The sequence below is a fragment of the Python bivittatus genome, unplaced genomic scaffold (genome assembly GCF_059951505.1).
Source record: "Python bivittatus isolate LINGU-HERP-01145 unplaced genomic scaffold, Pbiv_v1 ctg000850_np1212, whole genome shotgun sequence".
In the NCBI taxonomy this organism is placed as follows: Eukaryota; Metazoa; Chordata; class Lepidosauria; order Squamata; family Pythonidae; genus Python; species Python bivittatus.
In genome coordinates this window covers 2869435-2889202 of record NW_028277112.1, presented here as the reverse complement: position 1 = coordinate 2889202, position 19768 = coordinate 2869435, and the positions used below count along the sequence as shown (strand labels likewise).

The window sequence follows — 19768 nt, the reverse complement described above, 5'->3', positions numbered from 1 at the left end:
GTACTTGTCCAAGATTCAAAGCACTTTTTCCAAATCATTTTGAAACAGAGATAACTCTCCATGCTGATTGCATATGGCTGCACTCTTATTAGTATACATAAGAGGAATACCTAAAAGTTACAAAATGACATGAGAGTACAAATTTACACAAATGTGGAATTTCTCAAAGTACAAGATATTTCAAGATGTTTAGTTAACACTGGGATAACTGTTTACAGTATCTATCCATCCATCCTGCCCCCATCCCACCACCCTCCAGGTGTGCGTGCCTTCCAGAAATGGGAATGAAAGCTCATCCCGTGGACAGCACCAAGCATCATGCTTTGGTGGAATTTTAAAACCAGCGACAACATCAAGGTAAAACCATCATCACTTCTCTGCCAGCTTTGTAATATATTCGTGGTAAGATTACAGCAGTTTTCATCCCTCATTTGACTCGCACATCTTGACGATCCGGAGGTCGATCTTCCAGATCCCGCCTGGAGATTCTTCTAGTTTCTGGCGGCGGAAGCGCATGATCTGGCCATTGGAGCCCAGCCTCGGCCCCTTTCGATCGCCCCTTTTGCTAAATCGATTCTCCAGCTCTTGCCGGGTGGGGGTGGGGGGCTATTGCCGTTCGCGGAGGGAGGGGCCTGGCATCCGGTAGCTCCCCCCTCCGCCTCTCTCTTAAGGGGGGAACCGACCGCTTCGTCTCCCCGTCCCGCGCACGTGCGAGGCAGAGGCAAGCGGAGCGTGAAGGGGAGCGAAGCAGCTGCGCCGGCAAGCGGGCTCTCGGCTGGCCTGGAGGTGGGCGGGATGAGGAGCCAGCGGACGGGTCCTCTCCTGCTCCTGCTGCAGGCTCTGCTGCACTTTTCTCCCGCTTTTCGGGCTCAGCTCGTCCCTCAAGGTACGACGGTCCCTCTGGGAGACGTGCGGGAGGAGGCGGGAAAAAGTTTTCTTCTTTCTTTCCCTCGTTCCTGCAGCTGCCCTTTGGAAGAGGGGAGGATGAGGTGGCCGGCCGTGGAGCTACGCCCAGGTGGGCTCCGGAGTGCCTGCTTGTCCAGAGCAGACATCTGATGGGAAATACAAGGCAGCTACAAGATCCTCAGAAAAGGGGCTAAATAACTTTCCCCTGCCTGCCTGCCTCCCTCTCTGGTCTGCCCTGCAGTGGAAAGTGGAAGAATTCTAATTTAGAGATCACCGGTGCCAAAGAGACTGGTTTTTAAAAAGTACACCTTGGGAAAGGAGGATTCAAATTGTGTTGTTAGAGAAATTTCATTTTTGAATTCAGATTTTGATACCCTCTTAGCTTTTTTCTTCCATCATTTTTTTTAAAAAGAATCCTCTTAAAATAAATACTTTGAATAATCATTTCAACAGGCTTTTTGATCTCTGGTCCTTGGGTATGGGGAACAAATTTCATTGTTTCTTGTGAACAGTCTGGCACTTTGAGATAGATCTACACACTTGTTTGTCTTTTGTCAGTCTCCGCATCTTCCTCCCTCTTTTGTTAATGGCTGACAACTTTAACAACATTATATTTTAAAGAGCTTTAGCTCATGCAAAGATGCCCCATTTGAACACCATTGGTGTATAAATAATGTTTGGTTTCTCTGATTCCAAGCAGAGTGTTTAGGTTATTGCAAAAAAATTAAAAGATTTATGTTATTACACAGTTCTATGCAAGGATACATTCTTTGTAAAAGCTGACTTAATGGGACTTAATCCCATGTAATCATGCTTTGGAAAGCAGTGTTAGAAAAATAATTATTTATTAATTAATGAAACCGTTATTCATCACAATGTGATGCTCCTCTGGGTAAATGTAAAAAGGTTGCTTATCCCAAATTGCCTTGTTTATTCAAAATCATATCCTGCCATCTGTTGTAAAAAAAAAACTCACAAAGCAAGTAACAATACCTCACTTAGCTAGAACTACAAAGCAATGTAAAAGTCAAATAGAATAATGTGGCCAAAAAACACAAAACCCAGCAAGCCAAAAATTAACAAAATTTAAGAGTACAAAATGGGACAAAACCCTATTCAACAAAATTGATTGCACGTTTTCTGAAAGGCTACTTAAGAGAATTGGTATTTCCAGTGCCAGAAATTATATAGAATCTTGAGCCTGATGGAAAAGTTCTCACTGCTTCTTCCAGACATCACCTCAAAGGAGGAAATGTATGGCAAAAAGAGAAAGAGAAAGAATGGCAAAAATGGATAGGGATTTGCTTGTACTAATGTCTAGGCAGAGCTCTAAAGTACTATAACATAACGTGAAATCTAATATATTTCCCGTTAGTGGGCAAGACGGTGACCAGATGATTTATGAGTCTGCTCAGTCTGCAGCTGATGAAGTTGAAGGGCAAGTCCTTTTGGAGGATTGTTTTCTGGAAAGGTGGAGATATGGTCACCAAGTGGAGGAAGACTTACAAAGTCAACTGGAAAAGCTCAGCTTTGGGTGAAATCTGATTATCTCATTGGGGGGAAAATGACTAGAGTCCTCTATTGGTGATGAGGAATTTCTGAAAGATATTTATTAAATTGTTGAAATGTTTCATGTTGCTTCTTAATGAAAGCCAATGGAATTTATTTTTGAAAAAAGAACAGTTTGAAATAAACTTAAGCATGATCCAGTGAAGTACAAATCTTTCTTCAAATGTTGTGACCAAATTATGTTTAATGGGAGAGAAGGGGGAAATGATTAAATATATAACTAGAGGGAAGTCATCTTTGTATTTTACTTTATACATTTAAATATAAATGAAATCTAATTAATTTTAGGTTTTGCTTGACGTCAACTGCTTGTTTTTGGAGATCAGTTGCCAGGATGCCATTTAAATGTTAAGTGTGGCTTTGAGGCCAGAAAAGTTTAGTTGCAAGGCAGGGGCGGCCCTGTGTGTCTGTCTGTGAAATAAGTCAAGATGACACCTACAGTTGCATGATTTAAGCCCTTTTTTAAAAAAAAAAGTTATTTATATATCCAATTTGTCACCATCCATCTCATTGAATGACTCTGGGCAGTTTACAAAACAGCTAAAATCAATTAAAAATCCAAAATTACAATAATAAATAGAAAATAAGTAGTTCCAAGAATAATTGGCTGTCAGTCAAGGAGCATCATCAAGGCACTATCCACCTCCAGGATTGGGTAAGGTTATTATCCGCCTCATGCAAGCTGGCAGAGCCAGGTCTTTAATTCTTTCCAGAAGGTCGGTAGGGTAGGGGCTGCTACACCTCTGGAGGGAGAATATTCCAGGGGCGGGGGCAACAGCAGAGAAGGTTCTCCTCTTGGGCCCCACCAGCCGACATTCTTTCGTTGATGGGACCTGCAACATGCCCTCTCTGCCTGACCAGGTGGGATGGGTTGATGTGATGGGGGTGAGACGGTCCCTCGGGTAACCTGGACCCATGCCATGCATGTGTCACATGCAGGTTCTCCTTGGAAATTGTAATTACCAGCTTCTTAAACTCCTTTTTCTCTCTTTATAGTATTGGATCTCCTCTCTACACCCAATCAGAAACTAGTAAAGAGTTACTTACAGCAAACATTGGCTGATCCTACTCTCAATGAAATATATGTGCTCTCAACATTCAAACTGCAACCAAAAAGTACAGCCGTGATATTTGGGCTATACTCCTCCAATGAAAACAAAAAATACTTTGAGTTCATAGTAATGGGACGAGTAAATAAAGGTAAGTCATATGCAATGAAAACACTTTATGTGCCTTATATCTGTTAACTGATTTGAGACACATTCTACAAATTAGGATATAGCCTAGCAAGAAGGTTTCCCGCAGGAAGAATTATACAGTTGCCTTGTATTTCTGGGTGGCTTTTGTTGAACCAATTAATGCAATTCATTTAAACTCAGATGTTCTGTGGAGGGGCTTCATGCAAGGTTTTCTGTTCTTCTCAATCTTATCCTTACATTAACTCTGCGAGCCTGCTCGTTTAAATTGAGCTTGTAATAGTAATTAGCCGAACATCACTTGTGAGATTGGGTTTTTTTTTTTCATTATTCGTATGTCAGCGTCCCAGACTTGGGAAAAAGGGGAGGAAAAAAAAGTGTTTCATTCCCAAAGTAGTCTGAGGAAAGTAAAAGAAAATAATTTTGCTGTCTGAGGTCTGGTTCATTTTGTTAGCTTCTTTGAGCTTAATTCTTTCAGATTTGTTGACATTCTTCTTGAATCGTGATAACAGTGGGGGTTACTGCAATACTGCTGAAGAAATGTTAACAGGGCTAAGATAAGGAAACAACACAAGTGAACACAATTCTTTTTCATTTTTTAAAATTGTTCACTCTGGCACTTGTTGCTTTTCACTTTCCAGTAAATGTGAGCATTAGCTTATGGCAAAATCTTGTTTCTTTATTTTACACAATATTCATTCATTCATTCATTCATTCATTCATTCATTCATTCATTCATTCAGTGAGGAAATGCATATTATCCTCTTTTTGCCAGGCAAGATATCACAAACAGTACAGTATCTAAGTGAAAAGCTTTTTTTAACTTCCTTTTTTCCCCCTTGGAAAATACTGTTTCTAATTACTGAAGAATTTGTTAGATATACACATGTGCTGAATTCTGCACATGAAAGAAGGGAAATTTAGCTGATTTAGCTGATCCTTGAGTTTAGTTTTGACTGAGCAAGCTAAACATTCCAATTACAGATGACTTATAAAATCAGACAGTTGAGCAAGAGGGTGCTTGGTTGAGCCGAATGTAGTTTAGAGCTATGGCACAGATCTGAAACATAAGAACAGCTGGATCAGACAAAGCCCATCTTAGCCTAGCAGTTTGTTGTCAACCTGATGCTCCCAGGTTGCTTACAAGCAGGAAATAGAGACGTACCCCTCTATCACCACTGTTCCCTGTAACTGGCATTTGAAGGCACACCAGCTGTAACAGTGAGTCATCAAGACTAGTAACCCTTGATCTGTCGGGCAGAGTGATAATCACAAACACTCCTGTTTGTGCAGAGTGCAGCAAAAACTCCAGGAAAATATTAGCCATGACAGCAAACACAATGCAATGTCCATTTCTTGTTTCCCAAAGAAATCCAGTCAGAAAATATATACTAACTGGTGTTTATTGATAAAAATGCAAAATTCCATAAAATGCAAATATCATACAAAATATAAAGAAAAACACATCTTCTCATTTAATGTAGCATCCAAGACTTATTAGCAACACAAGCTTAACAAAATCTCTAGCTACAAACTCTTAGAGAAGAGGTACACTACTTGGTACTTTGTTACAACTACGTAGCTCATAAAACCTACATAGTGGCTAACACTAAAACAACTAACAACTACTCAGAGAGGCTGCACATTTTCCTCCCTTTGTATTATAGCTCTATGCCACCCCACTGGGTAACTAGCATACACACGCCAATAGGTGGCAGTAAATAGCACAATACACAACACACAATAACAGGTGTTTTTCACATGATCTCTGTAGTCAAAATATTATTTGTTATTGTTGTAAAGATAATGGGATGAATCCTTTCCCATGAGAAAGAAAATCCTGACATGATCCCCTCAATCTCCTCCCCTTTTAAAGCCATCCAAGCCAGTAGCCACCATCACATCCTATGGTAACTAATTCCACAGGTTAATTGTGTGCTTTGTGAATAAGTAATTCTTGTATGAGTCTATGTCACAATATAGTAAACTCTTAAATGTACAGCTTAAAAAAAAGCGCAAAGTTGATATCAAGAGGAAAAGTGAATGGGGAATGTGCATGAACTTTCTAATTAATGTTGCAATCAAGCTGACTACTTCATTTAACTGCAGCTAAATCCATCCCTCAACATTTAATAGATTAGTTAATTTTTTAAAAAAATGATTGGCGAGAAGATGTACTTACAATGCTGTCTTACATATTCACATATTCAGAAGTAAGCCTCACTGAAATAAGTTGACCTTGATCAGAGTTATGAGTGTGTAAATTGCAGTCTTCACTGGTATTAGATGCAACTGACTTAGTTTGTATCTATTCTATTCTTTTTAATAGATAGTAATATAAAAGGCAAGTGTGAAGCACCCTTTTTAAAGAGGCCTTTTCTCTCATCAGGAGGGAATGCCTTCACTAGGATGATGTTTGCTTTCATAAGTTGGATTTATATCATATAAAACTAAATAATAGATTTTTTTCCCTTGAGCTTTGTAACCAGCCCCTGCAATTTTGGCATATGAGGAAGTAGTAAATTTGAAGAGAAAAAAATAGCTTTGTGTGTTGAATTGGGTATATTCAGGTGTTTGGGTATAAAAAAAAATTGTAGACAAGTCTATGATGGAATAAAGAATATGTATATGAATTGTGTGGATCACTAGTGTGCTGTTTCTTCAAAATACCAACATATGACTCAAAAACTGGAATTTGAGAGTGGTATAGAAGATAAATGTCCTGAATTGGTCCTGTTCTGACTTTTACTTTAAAAAAGTGTGATGAGAAAATGTTTAATCCATCCGAGCCAAATTAAAATAAGCACACAATATATAAAATAAACTTCGGAACAACCATATGGATCTATTCCATTCAATGAAATGAATGAAAAAAATAACTATTTCAGAGAAAATGAGAAGATGTTGCAACTCAGGTGATCTATTCAGTTTTTGAAAGATATGAGCACAGATCTAAAGCATGTTATTCATTTCCATTGGGCAGTGGTGGGGTGGGGTCTAACTATGGACTGAAAGTATTAAAGTAAAAAGGCCAGGCTAGCATTTAAATTTTGTAGCTGTCGTAGCTGTCTTTTGACAGTTGCATGTAGACTCATTTCATTCAGGCACCAGGTTGCTTTTGGAACTTAAATGAACCTTACCACCTTAGTTGCTGGGGTTTAGGTATAGAAGAATATTTTTACTTTTGGCTGGATTTCTCACTGGTTGATAACTATGGTGTCCTTTCAGTTTGCCTCATAAGGATGTGATTGGACGAACACATTTCCAGTCCTCCTCTGTTCTTTTTTGGGTTGTATCTGAGGCTTTTCAGTGGACTGTTTTCTGTAGTCCAGATTTCTCTTCCAAGGAAAGGTTTGGCAGTATAACTTGCTTTCTAAGCTTATTTTTCATCAGCCTTGAAATTTCCTCCTGCTTCTCTCTGTATATCCTGAAAGCATTTCTAGGAGTCCTTTGATCTACAGCTTGCCTGGCTAACTTCTTTGTCTCTTTCTTTATGGATTTCCCTTTCTATTATCTCATTCAAAGTTTTTCTTCTTTCTTTTTCTAGCTTGAATTGCACCCAATTCATTTTTCTACTTGTATCTTCCTGTCCACTTTACTCTTCATTTCCTCATGGCTTCTTTCTCTTCTGGCCTCTCTCCTTTGTTTTTCCCCCCCTACTTTTTCATTCCCTCTTCTATTTTACATCTTCTAATATGTCTCTGTCCACCTCCTCCCGCCCCAATATATTTCCCACATCATTTATATGTCTTGATACTTTCCAGTTTCCTGGCATTAGTCAGACACAGATATGATATGGTCTGGCTTCAGAGAGTGGTGAAAATGCAGCACCTGTTTCTAAAATCTGTGAAAACATTTACAGGATCCCTTGGGAAGTCATGATCTCTTTTAAACGCAGAACAAAGAAAAACCAAAAACCTGGGAATATTACTGATCTGCTGTAAATCCTCAGACTCTGAGATTTAACAAGGGTTCAGTGAAGACACCTCAGTGCTTTTGATCTATCTTAACATTGGAGGAAAGCTTCTTTGATGCCCTTCTTTGATCAGAATGGAAGTACTTCTCAAAATACAGTCAATGAGCTCTAACACAAAGGTTTGGCCATTTGTTCATGGAGAGGGATATATTTTGTCTCCTGAACTATTCAGCATCTAAACTGAATTATGGGAAGTGGTTATTCATTATTTTTAGAGTGTGTTGTTACCAAGGGTGTCCATGGGGGAGGTGTCAAAAAAATCAAGGTGGTAGCCATGACTGTGATCAAAGCCCTTGGGGACAAGGCATGCAAAAGAGACAAGGCTTTGATCATGCAGCTTAGTCACTATCTTGACTTTTTTTTGACATCCCTCCTCCCCTGACATCCCTGGTTATCAACCATATAAATCTTTCTAGACTGGATTATTGTAATGAGCTCTACATGGGACTATCTTTGAAGAGTCTTTTGAATCTTCAGTTGATCTAAAAGCTGATAGTGAAGATACTAGTGGGTGTTTACTTATAAAATTATTTTATAGCTGCTTTGAAATAAATACACTGGTTACCAATCAATTTTCAAATACGCTTCTGTCATCTTGAGTGCAAGATAACTCATGTTGCCTATTTTCATATTAGCTTGGCCATTTTTAAAAATCAGGTGTCCTGATTATGAAAGAGGCCTGTGATCAGAAAGAGAAACAACTTTTTAGTTCTTATGGTCAAAGAACTGATGAGCGGAGCACGCTGGAGGCTAAACTAGCATTTGCTTTTAATTTAAAGTTCTTATTAGAATAAAAAATAGATAAATCATTACAAAAAATCCATAACCAAACTATTTTAAAAGAAAACAGTAATAAATAAGGCAGTTTAGCAATATAATCTGAAAACCAGATATCACTTCACAGTCTGTCTTTCAGATGATTTGGAGAAAATATCTAGTTAATCGTAAAAGGAAAAAGAAAGAACAGAGCAGAACATACTTTTATAAATATATATTTGCTCTTTTCATACTGGTAAACAATTTTTATTCCTGTCTGCCTTTGTTTTCTTAGATCAATATTTTTTATGCAGCGTCTTTACAATTTTCCTAGCGTATCTCTGTTATATCATTGATATTTTTATGGAATGTTATTATATTTTATAACTAACCAAAAGTGCTGTAAACTATCTCAGATTATGTAAGCACCAGAAAGGTGATGGAGATAGACAGACAGATAGATAGACGGAGATAGATGATTTCAAAATATTGATAAAATTATTATTTTTAATAAGTAAATCTTGGAATTGTGCTGCTTTAAGCAAACAAATATAGACTGTTAACAGCATAAAACATGTTCTAGAGGCTTCATACTTTGAGATGGTTAGCTCCTAATGCTACCAGTCAGAATAAATCTTATAGCTGTTCAGTCTTCTCTACCTTGATGCATTTTCTTTGCAAAATAACAAAATGGAAGAAGTGGTGGGAATATACAAAAAGTTATAGATGGTAAATGCCAACCTTTATCTCTCATAAAGTTTATGAGACAAGGTAATTGTGCAATAAAGCTTTGTCTAGAATTTCTTTTGGAATTTGTCAGTCCTTTTTAATTTTTTTTTATTAAAATTAAAATTTAATTTAATTTCTGCCATTGGTTCTGAATAAGCAGTCTGTACCTGGAAAAGGCAGTCTCCATAACACAACCACAACAATAGTTGCAGGAGAGGTTCTTTTGTTTCTGTTATTCTGGCCAGGCTGGGAAATTTCTTTTCCTCTTTGTGTATATACTGTATGTTTTAAAGGAATGTAAATAAAGCAGAACTTGCTTATAATCTGATCTGCTTGACTTTGACACAACATTCTTATTTAAGAAGATGTTGACTTCTCTCTTTTTTAAAAAAGTTTTTCTTAAAAGAATGCTTGAGAAGGCAGAAAGCTGTTAGTGATTTATTTCATTGCTCATTTGACTAATAAATGAACAACAGTGGTTGGGGAATGCATTGATGTTATACCTGCATAGAGTTATGAAGCTGAATGTGGATAATGCTCTCATACTGATAAGGAATTCACCCATATAATCCTAAGATTAGGATACCGTGTGTAACCTACCATAGTCATTTGGGGTAACATCACTAGACTGTATCTTTGTTGTCTTAGTGAAATTCCTATTCTGTAGACGTGTTACATTCAAAATACAACAGATTTTCTATATTGTTAAAAGTACATTGATCTAAGTGGAATAGTTTAAACATGTAATTGCAATTTGTCTTAAGGTTGTATTTTCATTTTCTTCAGATCATAAAGGCTGATTGGGTTAAAAAAAAATGAAAACATATTATCAGTGTTCTCTAGGAATGAACCAAATAATCACAGAAGCATCTCTGGATCTAAAGGCCCCCTTCTGTCTCCTATAAATGGTGTGATTTCATTTACCCACAGTGCTTTAAAACCCATTCAACTATCTGATGGGATCTCTAGTATCTTACATTTTGTACAAATGACACTGTTTTTCAGAAATAGAACAGAGATTTTTCGGTTTCCCACAATGAAAACAACTTCATTGTCTATTGGCACCAGTGGTTCAAACTTTTTTTTTGTAGCACAAGGGGACAGAACCACAGATGTTTTAAATATAATTATGCCTTTGGTCCTAGACAACATTTCCCTCCAGCTCTCTCCGAAAACAAGATTCCTCTCCCTCAGATGAGCCTTGATCTTCCATCCAATCTTGCTGCCTTCAGGCTATCCAGATCCTGGTCCCTTGCCAGCTCTGGACTCTTCTACCCTTTTCTGTTTTATTTTTGCTCACTGATTCTCTGCATTTATTCAGTCCTGCTCCAGATCTTACATATGCAGGAGACCTGCCAGATTCAAAGGCCAGTGTTTGTTCATCTATCAAAATTCCCAATGTAGGGAAAACAGCTTCTTCTGTTCATTTGTCCCCACCCAGCTTCACAGCCCCATCATACCCCAAATGGCTGTAAAGAATCTAAATGCCAGGCAAGCTAAAGAGTAGTTTTGCCCCAAACTCCATCTCTGCTTAACATAGTTCTGAGGTAATTTCCCTCCCCCCTGCCTGTTTGTTCATTTAAAAAATAAAAATAAGAGAAGTTCAATGTATTTAATTGATGTTCTTTAGCTCAAAATTACATGAGTACTTTCAATATTCAGAATGAACCTTAGTTCTGAGCAGTAAAGTGCAGGTTAGATGTATTGTCTCTCATATCATGTCTAGTTTGGTCCTAAGGAGCTAGATTTGGACTAACATGCAAAGGGGAAAATGGATTAATAAATATAGTATTATGTACTTAGCATGGACAAGAGACAAGGTTATCTGAATGTTCTTCCCCGGGCACTAAAATATCTTAAGCAAATCATGTTCTGCCTCTATTTCTATTTCTATAGAACTAGTTAGGAAATAGAAATTAGATTTGGGGGATTAGCCCAAGGCTACCCAGTGAATCTTCAACTTCAAATTCAAGTCAAATACTCTGGTTACAAAGTCATGCTACTGTTTCCTTACCTATATCTAAGAGAATACTGATTTCTGGATTCACTCATGCTAAGACAAAAGATGGTTTCTTTGGTGTTGCACAAACTCATTCTGGTTTATTAAATAAAATGTACAAGTCATAGTTTACTACAGTGTGTGAACCAGACTTGGGTCAGCCTTCCTACAGTAGATCTTCTAAATATGCTCGATTGTCTTATAGGAGGGAATTAGGTTGAAAGAAAGCTGCATTCTATGCTGTATTTAAGCTGTCTGTCTGTCTGTCTGTCATATTTATATGGCCGCCCATCTCACGTGACATGACTCTGGGCTGCATACAAACAGACCATAAAAAATAATTTTAAAAACATACAAAAAGTACCAAAATTAATATCATTATGAAAAGGTTAAGAGAGATTATCAGATTATGAACAATGGAGCCACCTCATCAGATCACCATTCCCTTGTAACCCCCAGACCTGTTGACACAATCAGATTTTAAGGGACTTCTGGAAGGTCAGCAAAGATGGGGCCAATCTCACCTTGGGGGGGTGATGTTCCCTGGGGCAGGTGCTATGGCAAAAAAGGTTTGTTTCCTGGGTCCCATCAGATATAACTCCTTAGCAGACGGGATCCGCAACATACTTCTTCTGCCAGACCTGAAGTTGTAATCGGGAAGAGGAAGTCCCTCAAATAACCTGGCCCCATTCCTTGAAGGGCTCAGAACCAGCACCTTGAATTGGACCCAGAAGCAAACTGTCAACCCATGCAGCTCATGGAACAGAGGTGTAACATGTGCCACTCTAGGGACACACATAACTGCCTGTGCCACCACATTCTGTACCAGCTGAAGCTTCTGGATACTCCTCAAGGGCAGCCCCATGTAAGCGAATTAAAATAGCCCACCCAGGAGGTGACCCCGGCATGATATAAATGTAGATATAGATATAGTTGTAAAGTCAGGTAGATTGTTACAACAGAGGAGTTTCATCTAAGTAGGCAAAGAATTGCTATAATTTTCCATTCACTTTCTTCTCAAACAGATGAGATTTCTATCATATATAGTGAACATTATTATATTCTCATTTTCCAATGTTGTTGTTTTCTGTTAGTTTCTCTCCGATATTTGAGGAACGATGGGAAATTAAATGCTGTGATCTTCACCAATGTGCCTTTGGCTGATGGAAAGCGCCATACAGTCCTTCTCCGGTTAAGTGGAGTGCAGCATGGCAACACTAAAGCTGAATTGTACGTGGACTGTGTGCAGGTGGAATCTGCTCAACTTTTGCCTAAAATCTTTTCTGAACTGCCACAAAGCTCAGAGTCCATAGAATTACGAACACTCCAGAAGAAATCACAGGTGAGCACTGAAGGAGAAACAACAAAATCTTTGTGTAGACTAGGGGAAGGGGTTATGATTTCATGGGCTAATGTACTCCCTGATCCATATTTGCATGCCTGGAATCTCCCAACGTTCATCACTGAAATCTGGTAGCAAGATGCAGAGTTTTTATTTTAATGAAGCAAAGACTAATATAGAGGTGTGGAGCTTCCTCTATCTTAGCATGCTTATTTTGCTTTAAAAGATACTTAATCCCTCCCAAACGTTAAAAATGGAACAGAATTTCAGCCTGGTTCTCCAGTGAAGTCACTGCATTGCTGCCCTGTCCTCTGCAGCCCACAGTGCCCCTTCATCCCAACTAAAGGAGAATCGTTAAGATCCTAACCCCAAACCTTGGCCTGTTCTTTGTGCAGATACTCTGCTCTTCTGTTCCAAATGTTGTGGCACAGCATGTGTTCTGACCATGCTCACAACACATGTGATAGGATGGACAGAGTCTGCAGGCAAGAAGATGGAATCCAAGAAGGTCAACTCCCTTGGCATAATTCATGAGTGAGGTCTTTGCAAGGATCATTTCCTCTCATAACTGGAGAGCTCTGTCGCACTGCCTACTTCTTTCCTGTTGCCTTTCCATAGGAGAACAGTGATCATAACATGTATGCACACAACATACAGAATGGTGCATTCGATCTTATTGCCTTGTTTTCCCATGGCACATACCTATGTAGACAGACATATGTTATCTGCATGAGAGGCAAAAAAACAGCTATACTGTTCTCCCATACTGTATGGAGATTATGTGAAAGACTTGGACCTGTTCATGAAGTTACTGAATTACTTCTGTGCTGGAAGTTTTCCCCTGGCATGGAAATATCTGCTAATATACTACTGTTGAAACTGTGTCAGTGTAGACCTAACTTGTACTTCCAGGGAGGACCAGTGGTTTCTAAAGGAAAAGTTTGGCTGGTTCATATGTTCAGTGTATATACTGTAATGCATGTCAATAGGCAGAAAGGCAAGGTGTAAATCAAATGAATAAAATCAAGGCAATAAAACCATCCTTCGATTGCCCCCTCCCCACCTATCTTTATTATGCAGGAGACTTTGGATGACTTGAAGCTGATCGTGAGGGGGTCCTTGTCCCAAGTGGCAAGTCTACAAGACTGTTTTCTCCCACAGATTGAGCCACCAGTTCAGTATTCAGGTAACTTTGACATATCTACTATAGGTAAATTAAGTAACTCTACATGAAACTGTTATTTAAAGCCTAATGCAAAAAAGGCCTATCTCCAATTGTTTCTGCCCACCTGGTACATTGGACAGAGTGGGTGCACCCTGGGTCCCCTCTATTAAATGTTGTAATCTTGTTGGACCAAGGCAGCCTGCCTTCTTTTTTGCAGCCCCACCCTCTGGAACAGCTTTCCCCCAGAGATACAGGCACCCCCCTCTCTCCTGGGGTTCCAGGAAGCCCATAAGACCTGGCTTTGCTCCCAGGTCTGAGATTAATGTATTTATGGAGGCTTTGTGCTATGTTAGGTGTTGTTTTCAGTCAGGGCTGTCATGTTCTGTTTTAATGGGGTTTTTAAAATGTTTTAACTGTGTTTTTGAATTTTGTAAGCTGCCCAGTCTACTGGAGTGGGCGGCCATAACAAGTTTAATTAATTAAATATTGTGGGAAACCGCAGTCAGCATTCAGCAGTCTGAGCCCTGCAAAAGGGGAGTTAGGGGTCTTATGGCCCCCAAGCCATAGCGTGACTCTCCCAGCTTTCTTTTTAAGCTATGCTTGGATTGGAATGTCCTTCCAATAAAGAAGAGGCCTCTGTAAATTAGGATGCCTAAATATCTTACGGTTAAATGAGAATTTCATTCAAATTTTACTGGATAATTGTATGGAACACTTTAAATGCTGTATCACTGTTGATTTTGCTAAGATCTCTGAACCTACAATATTTTTGATTACTTGCTTGATTATTGTACATGTCTCTACAGGTGACTTTAACAGGCAATTATTAAGTCACATGTTGCAAATGAACCAAATACTAGGTGAAGTGAAGGATCTCCTTAAACAGCAGGTACATGTGAGCTTTCTGTAACAACTTTTGTTTTGCACTAAGAAATATATATGATAATACAGTTGTAGGAAAGGAATTGATTGCATTCGAATGTACATAAGATAGTTTAGTCTTCTCCAACTTGATGCTCTTCTTTCATGTCTTCCGTTCCCATAATTGAAAATGATGTCTCAGAACATGAAGATGTGCTTAATTTTATGAAATTATTTATCAGCAGAGAGCCCAATCCTACAAACGTTTTTAGACCTGTCAAAATTATGGAGAACCTTAGAGCTATTTAGGGTGATATGTAAACAGCAAGAAAATGAGGCAGGAAATGTGTATCATGGTTTAGTCCAGACTTTAAAGGTATTGAACTGCCTGATCACCACTGCTTAGTAAGAATCTAGATCCCCACATGCTGATTTAGATTCTGGAGTGGAACTTTAATTCAAAATCAAGCTGAACACACAATGAAGGTGATATTCATAAAAATGATAAGGCGTAAATTTTAAATTAATACTTTGGCTTGAGAGAGGTAGGCTTCTAAGCTCAGACTTAAGTATTAGCTACTCTATGTACTTCTGCTAAATGCAACAGAGAGCTAAAATATGAAACTGTGGCTGTTTACCTGGAATAGACTTGTCATAAGTTCAGTATGAATAAGTATGCCAGCATCAATCTCATACTGAACATTTGCAAACCTAAGCTATGCTATAGCATTAATTGTATAATGTGCCTTTTCTGCATAAAAAGTAATGATGACAGAATAATTTGAGGTAGATGGCTCTGTTTAATACATTTTATTTATCCAATAAGGTTAAGGAAACAGCATTTCTGAGGAATACTATAGCTGAATGCCAGGCATGTGGTAAGTCCTTTTGAACTTCTGGATTAAAATATGATTTTTATAACCTTTATAATTAAACCATAAGAAACCTGTTGTTATGCTTAGCTGTTAGCTATGTAGTTAGGTGGCATGGGGTGACTGATTTTTATAGGACTTCCTTATATTTAAATAATTGTGGAATTACGCACATAGCCTTAAGTGATTACTGTAGCAATTAATTTAATAGCCCCAACCTCTGCATGCTAATTCAGAAGCGATAGTTGTGTTATGCATGCTGCTGTTTACACAATAATTGCAGAAATGAACTGCTCTGATTCAGTAGGAGAAATTATCTGCTGGCTTGCTGAATAATGTTCTCATTAGCTGTCTCAAGATTTACTTTATTTAAAATGCAGTACTTTATAATCATAGGATTGGGAACTGGAAGTTTCCCCACCCCTTCCCCACATCCCCCCAAACCCAAATGTGAAGCCGGTACTTGTTTCCAAGGAGTGCACTGCACAGACACAACAGATGGGCATCAATGTGGTCCTTGTCCTGAAGGCTTCACTGGAAATGGAATTATTTGCACAGATATTGATGAGGTAAGCTATTCTTTGTGTATTTTTAAAAAGTGGCCCCAGGGCTAGCCTGAGGTATTTTGCTACCTGAGACACAGTGGTGTCCTTGGCTATGCTATCTGCAGAAGCTAATGTATGGCACCTTTTATTTCCCAAGTCTCAATAAAGCCAAATAAAAAGACTTGAGACGAGGCTTCTTTAAGATAACAGATGTATTTTGATCAAGACACAGCTGGGTGACCCCAATCAACACATTCAGAAGAGATGTTGATGAAATCACACCTCACAAAACAAACATCAAAGGCTTTATAGACATGTAAATCTGTAATCAGATAGTACATCCCCTCATACCCATACAAGGGATTTTTGGGACGGTCTGAGCAAGTGAAAGGTGCTTTTTAGGAAGGTAAACTTAAATGTAACTTTTTCTTCTGGTTACCAAGAGAATGGCATACAAGATTTTTCTTATCTTTTCTCTGGAATGCAGGGCCCCACAACTGTTGCAAAAGCTTGGTAAAACAAACAACTTGTACTCATCTAATTGCTTATTCGAAGACAATCGGGCATTCAGCAAAGAGATAAGGGAGGGGGGGGGAAGAAACCAGTGCTCTTTACAAAGCAAAAGCAAGTTAACCCTTTAGAAATAAAATAGAGTGCACTGTTACAGGTATGGTTAAACATTATGTGAAGCATATATATACTGTATATATATAAAATATAAAATTGTATATATATAGAATATAAAATTGTGTATCAAAATAATGCCCTTCACTAATTTAGAAGAGAATCAAGTTTTCTACCACAACCCAAGGTAGCAGGTGAGTTTAAAAGTTGCAGGCGTCAGGGCACAAATAGCATTGTCCTCGGAGGGAGAGGAACAGAGATTTACTACATCTGCCTTATGGTACTTGTTCCCTGTGATAGGTGCCTCACTCTGCCTTATGGTAGGACTAGCCCTGCACAGGCAGTCAGAAACATGCAGTACTGAGGACCAGTGGAATCCAAGCTATCCTCATTCTATGGCTAAGGATAATTTCTTGATGTCTAGAGCACTAGTATTTTAAGGAGGAAAATTGTGGGGCTCTCTTTTAAAGGGTTGTTAACATTAGTATTAGGGATTCAGAAATGTGAGTCAGCTGGAGCATCTAACAAATACCTGCATGTTTAACACAGTTGGCTGGATGCCCTGTAATTAGTGTGTAGTATAAATTGGGTGTTTGTCTTTCAGTGCCAATATAATCCATGCTTCCCAGGAGTACAATGTGTGAACATGGCTCCAGGTTTCAGATGTGAGGCCTGCCCACCAGGATACATTGGGCAGATCATCCAAGGAATGGGAGTAAACTCTGCCAAAAATATCAGACAGGTTTGGCATCTCATTGCTGTTCTTCACAACCAAATACAGTCTGGTTCCTATAAATATTTTGCTTTATGTAGCTGAAGTAATCTTTCTTCAAGATCTGAGTAGTAATTTCTATACAAATGCCTGCATTATTTCTGTATATACAGCAAAATGTGATTTATGTTATTAATAGGCTGCAGTATTTATTTCAATTGACGACCCACTCATTCCAAAACCTCTAATGGCCATGTAACATTTTAAAAGTATTTTCTCATTGTTTTGTGTTTGGTCCAACACATATATCCTTAGGCTATTCCTAGTTGGCTTTGTTTTTTATTTTTTTTATCTTGTGTACCATCTAAAATGGTGCTTTGTTCAGATAAAAACTAATTTGCTTGCTCTGCTGCTGCTTCTTTTTTTTTCATGGACTGACAAACCTGGTTATTTCACCTAAGGAGATGGACAGTTCCAAGTAACTCAATGTCCAAAAAATGGAGGAGATAGAAGATGTAGCTTGCTTGTTTCTTCTTTCCACCCTAGCACCTGATAAAACAGGGGCAGGCAATCAGCCCCTGATAAAGAAAGGCACACTTTTTAGGGTGGGGATGGAAAGCACAAAGGAGAAAGGTCCATAGGCATCTGGAACTAACGATGATGAAGTGAAAATGATGAAACATGTGTTATGACATCCCATGCAGACCCTGGTCTTTTGTGTTTGCAATACAATATCTCATACAACTCATGTATTTTATTAGATGCCTCCCCTTGCCTCCCTGCCCGCCCCCAGGCTCCTATGGCCACATCATACATGAGACTGAGAGTCAGAGTTTTAGAAAAAATGAAGGATGTTCTTGGATTTCTTATTAAAGTATCATGCCTATTTTAATAATTTAACTCTAGTTTTCATCTGCTTCTTACCTCAAAGGCTTGCATTCATGACCATTCAGCATTTATGAGCAGAAAAGGCTGTGAGAGCTGCAAAAAGAAGATTTGAGGGCTGCTGGTGTCCCTGAGATTTCAAGTTGCCCCTTCTTCTTTGTAGACCCTAATCCAAAGGCCAATGTTCTGTGATCAGATTATAACAAAATGGAAACCCTGTGGCTTAAACTTCACTTTCTTTTCTCTTGTCTGTTTTTGCTTTGTTTATCATCCTACCTCATGGAGAGTTCTGGAAACCTCCAAAGTTCACACATTATCCTGGGAGCTTAAGTTGATTTCAGAAAGATTATTGTTTTAATATAGATTTTATAATTTAAAAAATGAAGAAAAGAAATGTCTATAGTCCTTACCTGCAACTCAAAATAAACACTTCTCCACAAAGAGCTAATGTAGAATTATTGTGAGTTCTGTGTGAAATGCTTTGCTCATTTGCAATTTCATTTGTTCCCCAATTAATTTAGTAGCTGAGTTCCCTCTCGTCTACCTCCCTATCCAATATCAACTTAATTATTTCTTGCTATAACTATTTTATTCTTAAATAGTGGGTTTGTTGGAGTTAACTTGCTTTTTTTATTATGTTAGGTTTGCCTGGACATAGATGAATGTCAGCGCATAGGAAATGGAGGTTGTGTCCCAAATTCCCAGTGTATAAACACCATGGTAAGCATTGTTTACTATTGTCTGAATTTGCTCATTCTTTATGTTTCAAAAATAACATTAAAATTGTCTAGCTCACAATTTTTTCTTTGGTGAATAGAGGAAGGGACAAAAGGATAAATTATCCTTGACTTAATACTAATCAATATAAAAACAGATAAGGACATGGAAGTAGTAGTAATGTGAGGGGAAAGTAATTGTGTAATGCTGGAGTTCTTGATTTTAAGGGAACTAAAGCTGAGTGTAATCAAATGCATATTTCAAGAAAGCTTCAAGAAAGTAGAAACTCATAAACTCAGAGCAATGACTAATTTCTCTCATTAGCAGGAGAAGCTAATAGGAAAATGAGCTCAAGATGGGAGTTAGTTCTGAAAAAATGAGACATTAAAAGCGCAAGTGCAAACAATTCCTATGAGGGGAAAAATGGAAGACAACAAAAACCAATTTGGTTGGACCTAAAGCTTTATGAAGATCTGAAAAAAGATATTTGTAAGAAAGGGAAAGCAGGCTGGGTCACAAAAGAAGAATACAGAAAGACAGGGCAGAATTTTAGAGCTGGTCTCAGGAAGCTGAAAGTTCAGAGTGATCTGAGGTTAGTGGAGGGTGGTAAGACTAACATAAAAGGTCTTCTTCAAACATGATCAAAATGAAAGGGAAGCTATTCAATGGGTGGTGATATGCTAAATACACATAAAAGGTAGACAAACCTAGTTCCTATTTTGACTCAATCTTCTCCAAGTAGAGGATATTTCTTCCATTCAGTAATTATGAAGAGCAGGATGAAGGGGCAAGACTAAAGCCTGAGATTGATAGAAGCATAACCATGAAATACTGTACCTCCTTACTTTGAATAAGTTTTGATCTCCAAGGCTAGATGATTTGCATCCAAGACATGACCTCTGTTTGTGATGGGA

At 38.4% G+C, this 19768-nt stretch overlaps 1 protein-coding gene across 1 annotated transcript in view; it reads left to right on the top strand.

The window, feature by feature from the left end:
• Window positions 1-722: 722 nt before the first annotated feature.
• THBS4 (thrombospondin 4) overlaps window positions 723-19768 on the top strand; it is a 40414-nt gene continuing 21368 nt past the window's right edge. Inside the window, exons 1-9 of the mRNA XM_007422284.4 lie at window positions 723-886; window positions 3472-3675; window positions 12226-12473; window positions 13554-13659; window positions 14445-14527; window positions 15326-15377; window positions 15768-15940; window positions 17145-17282; window positions 18780-18857. Coding sequence (XP_007422346.1) covers window positions 796-886; window positions 3472-3675; window positions 12226-12473; window positions 13554-13659; window positions 14445-14527; window positions 15326-15377; window positions 15768-15940; window positions 17145-17282; window positions 18780-18857 — 1173 coding nt within the window. The 5' untranslated portion in view covers window positions 723-795. The remainder of the gene's footprint in view (window positions 887-3471; window positions 3676-12225; window positions 12474-13553; window positions 13660-14444; window positions 14528-15325; window positions 15378-15767; window positions 15941-17144; window positions 17283-18779; window positions 18858-19768) is intronic.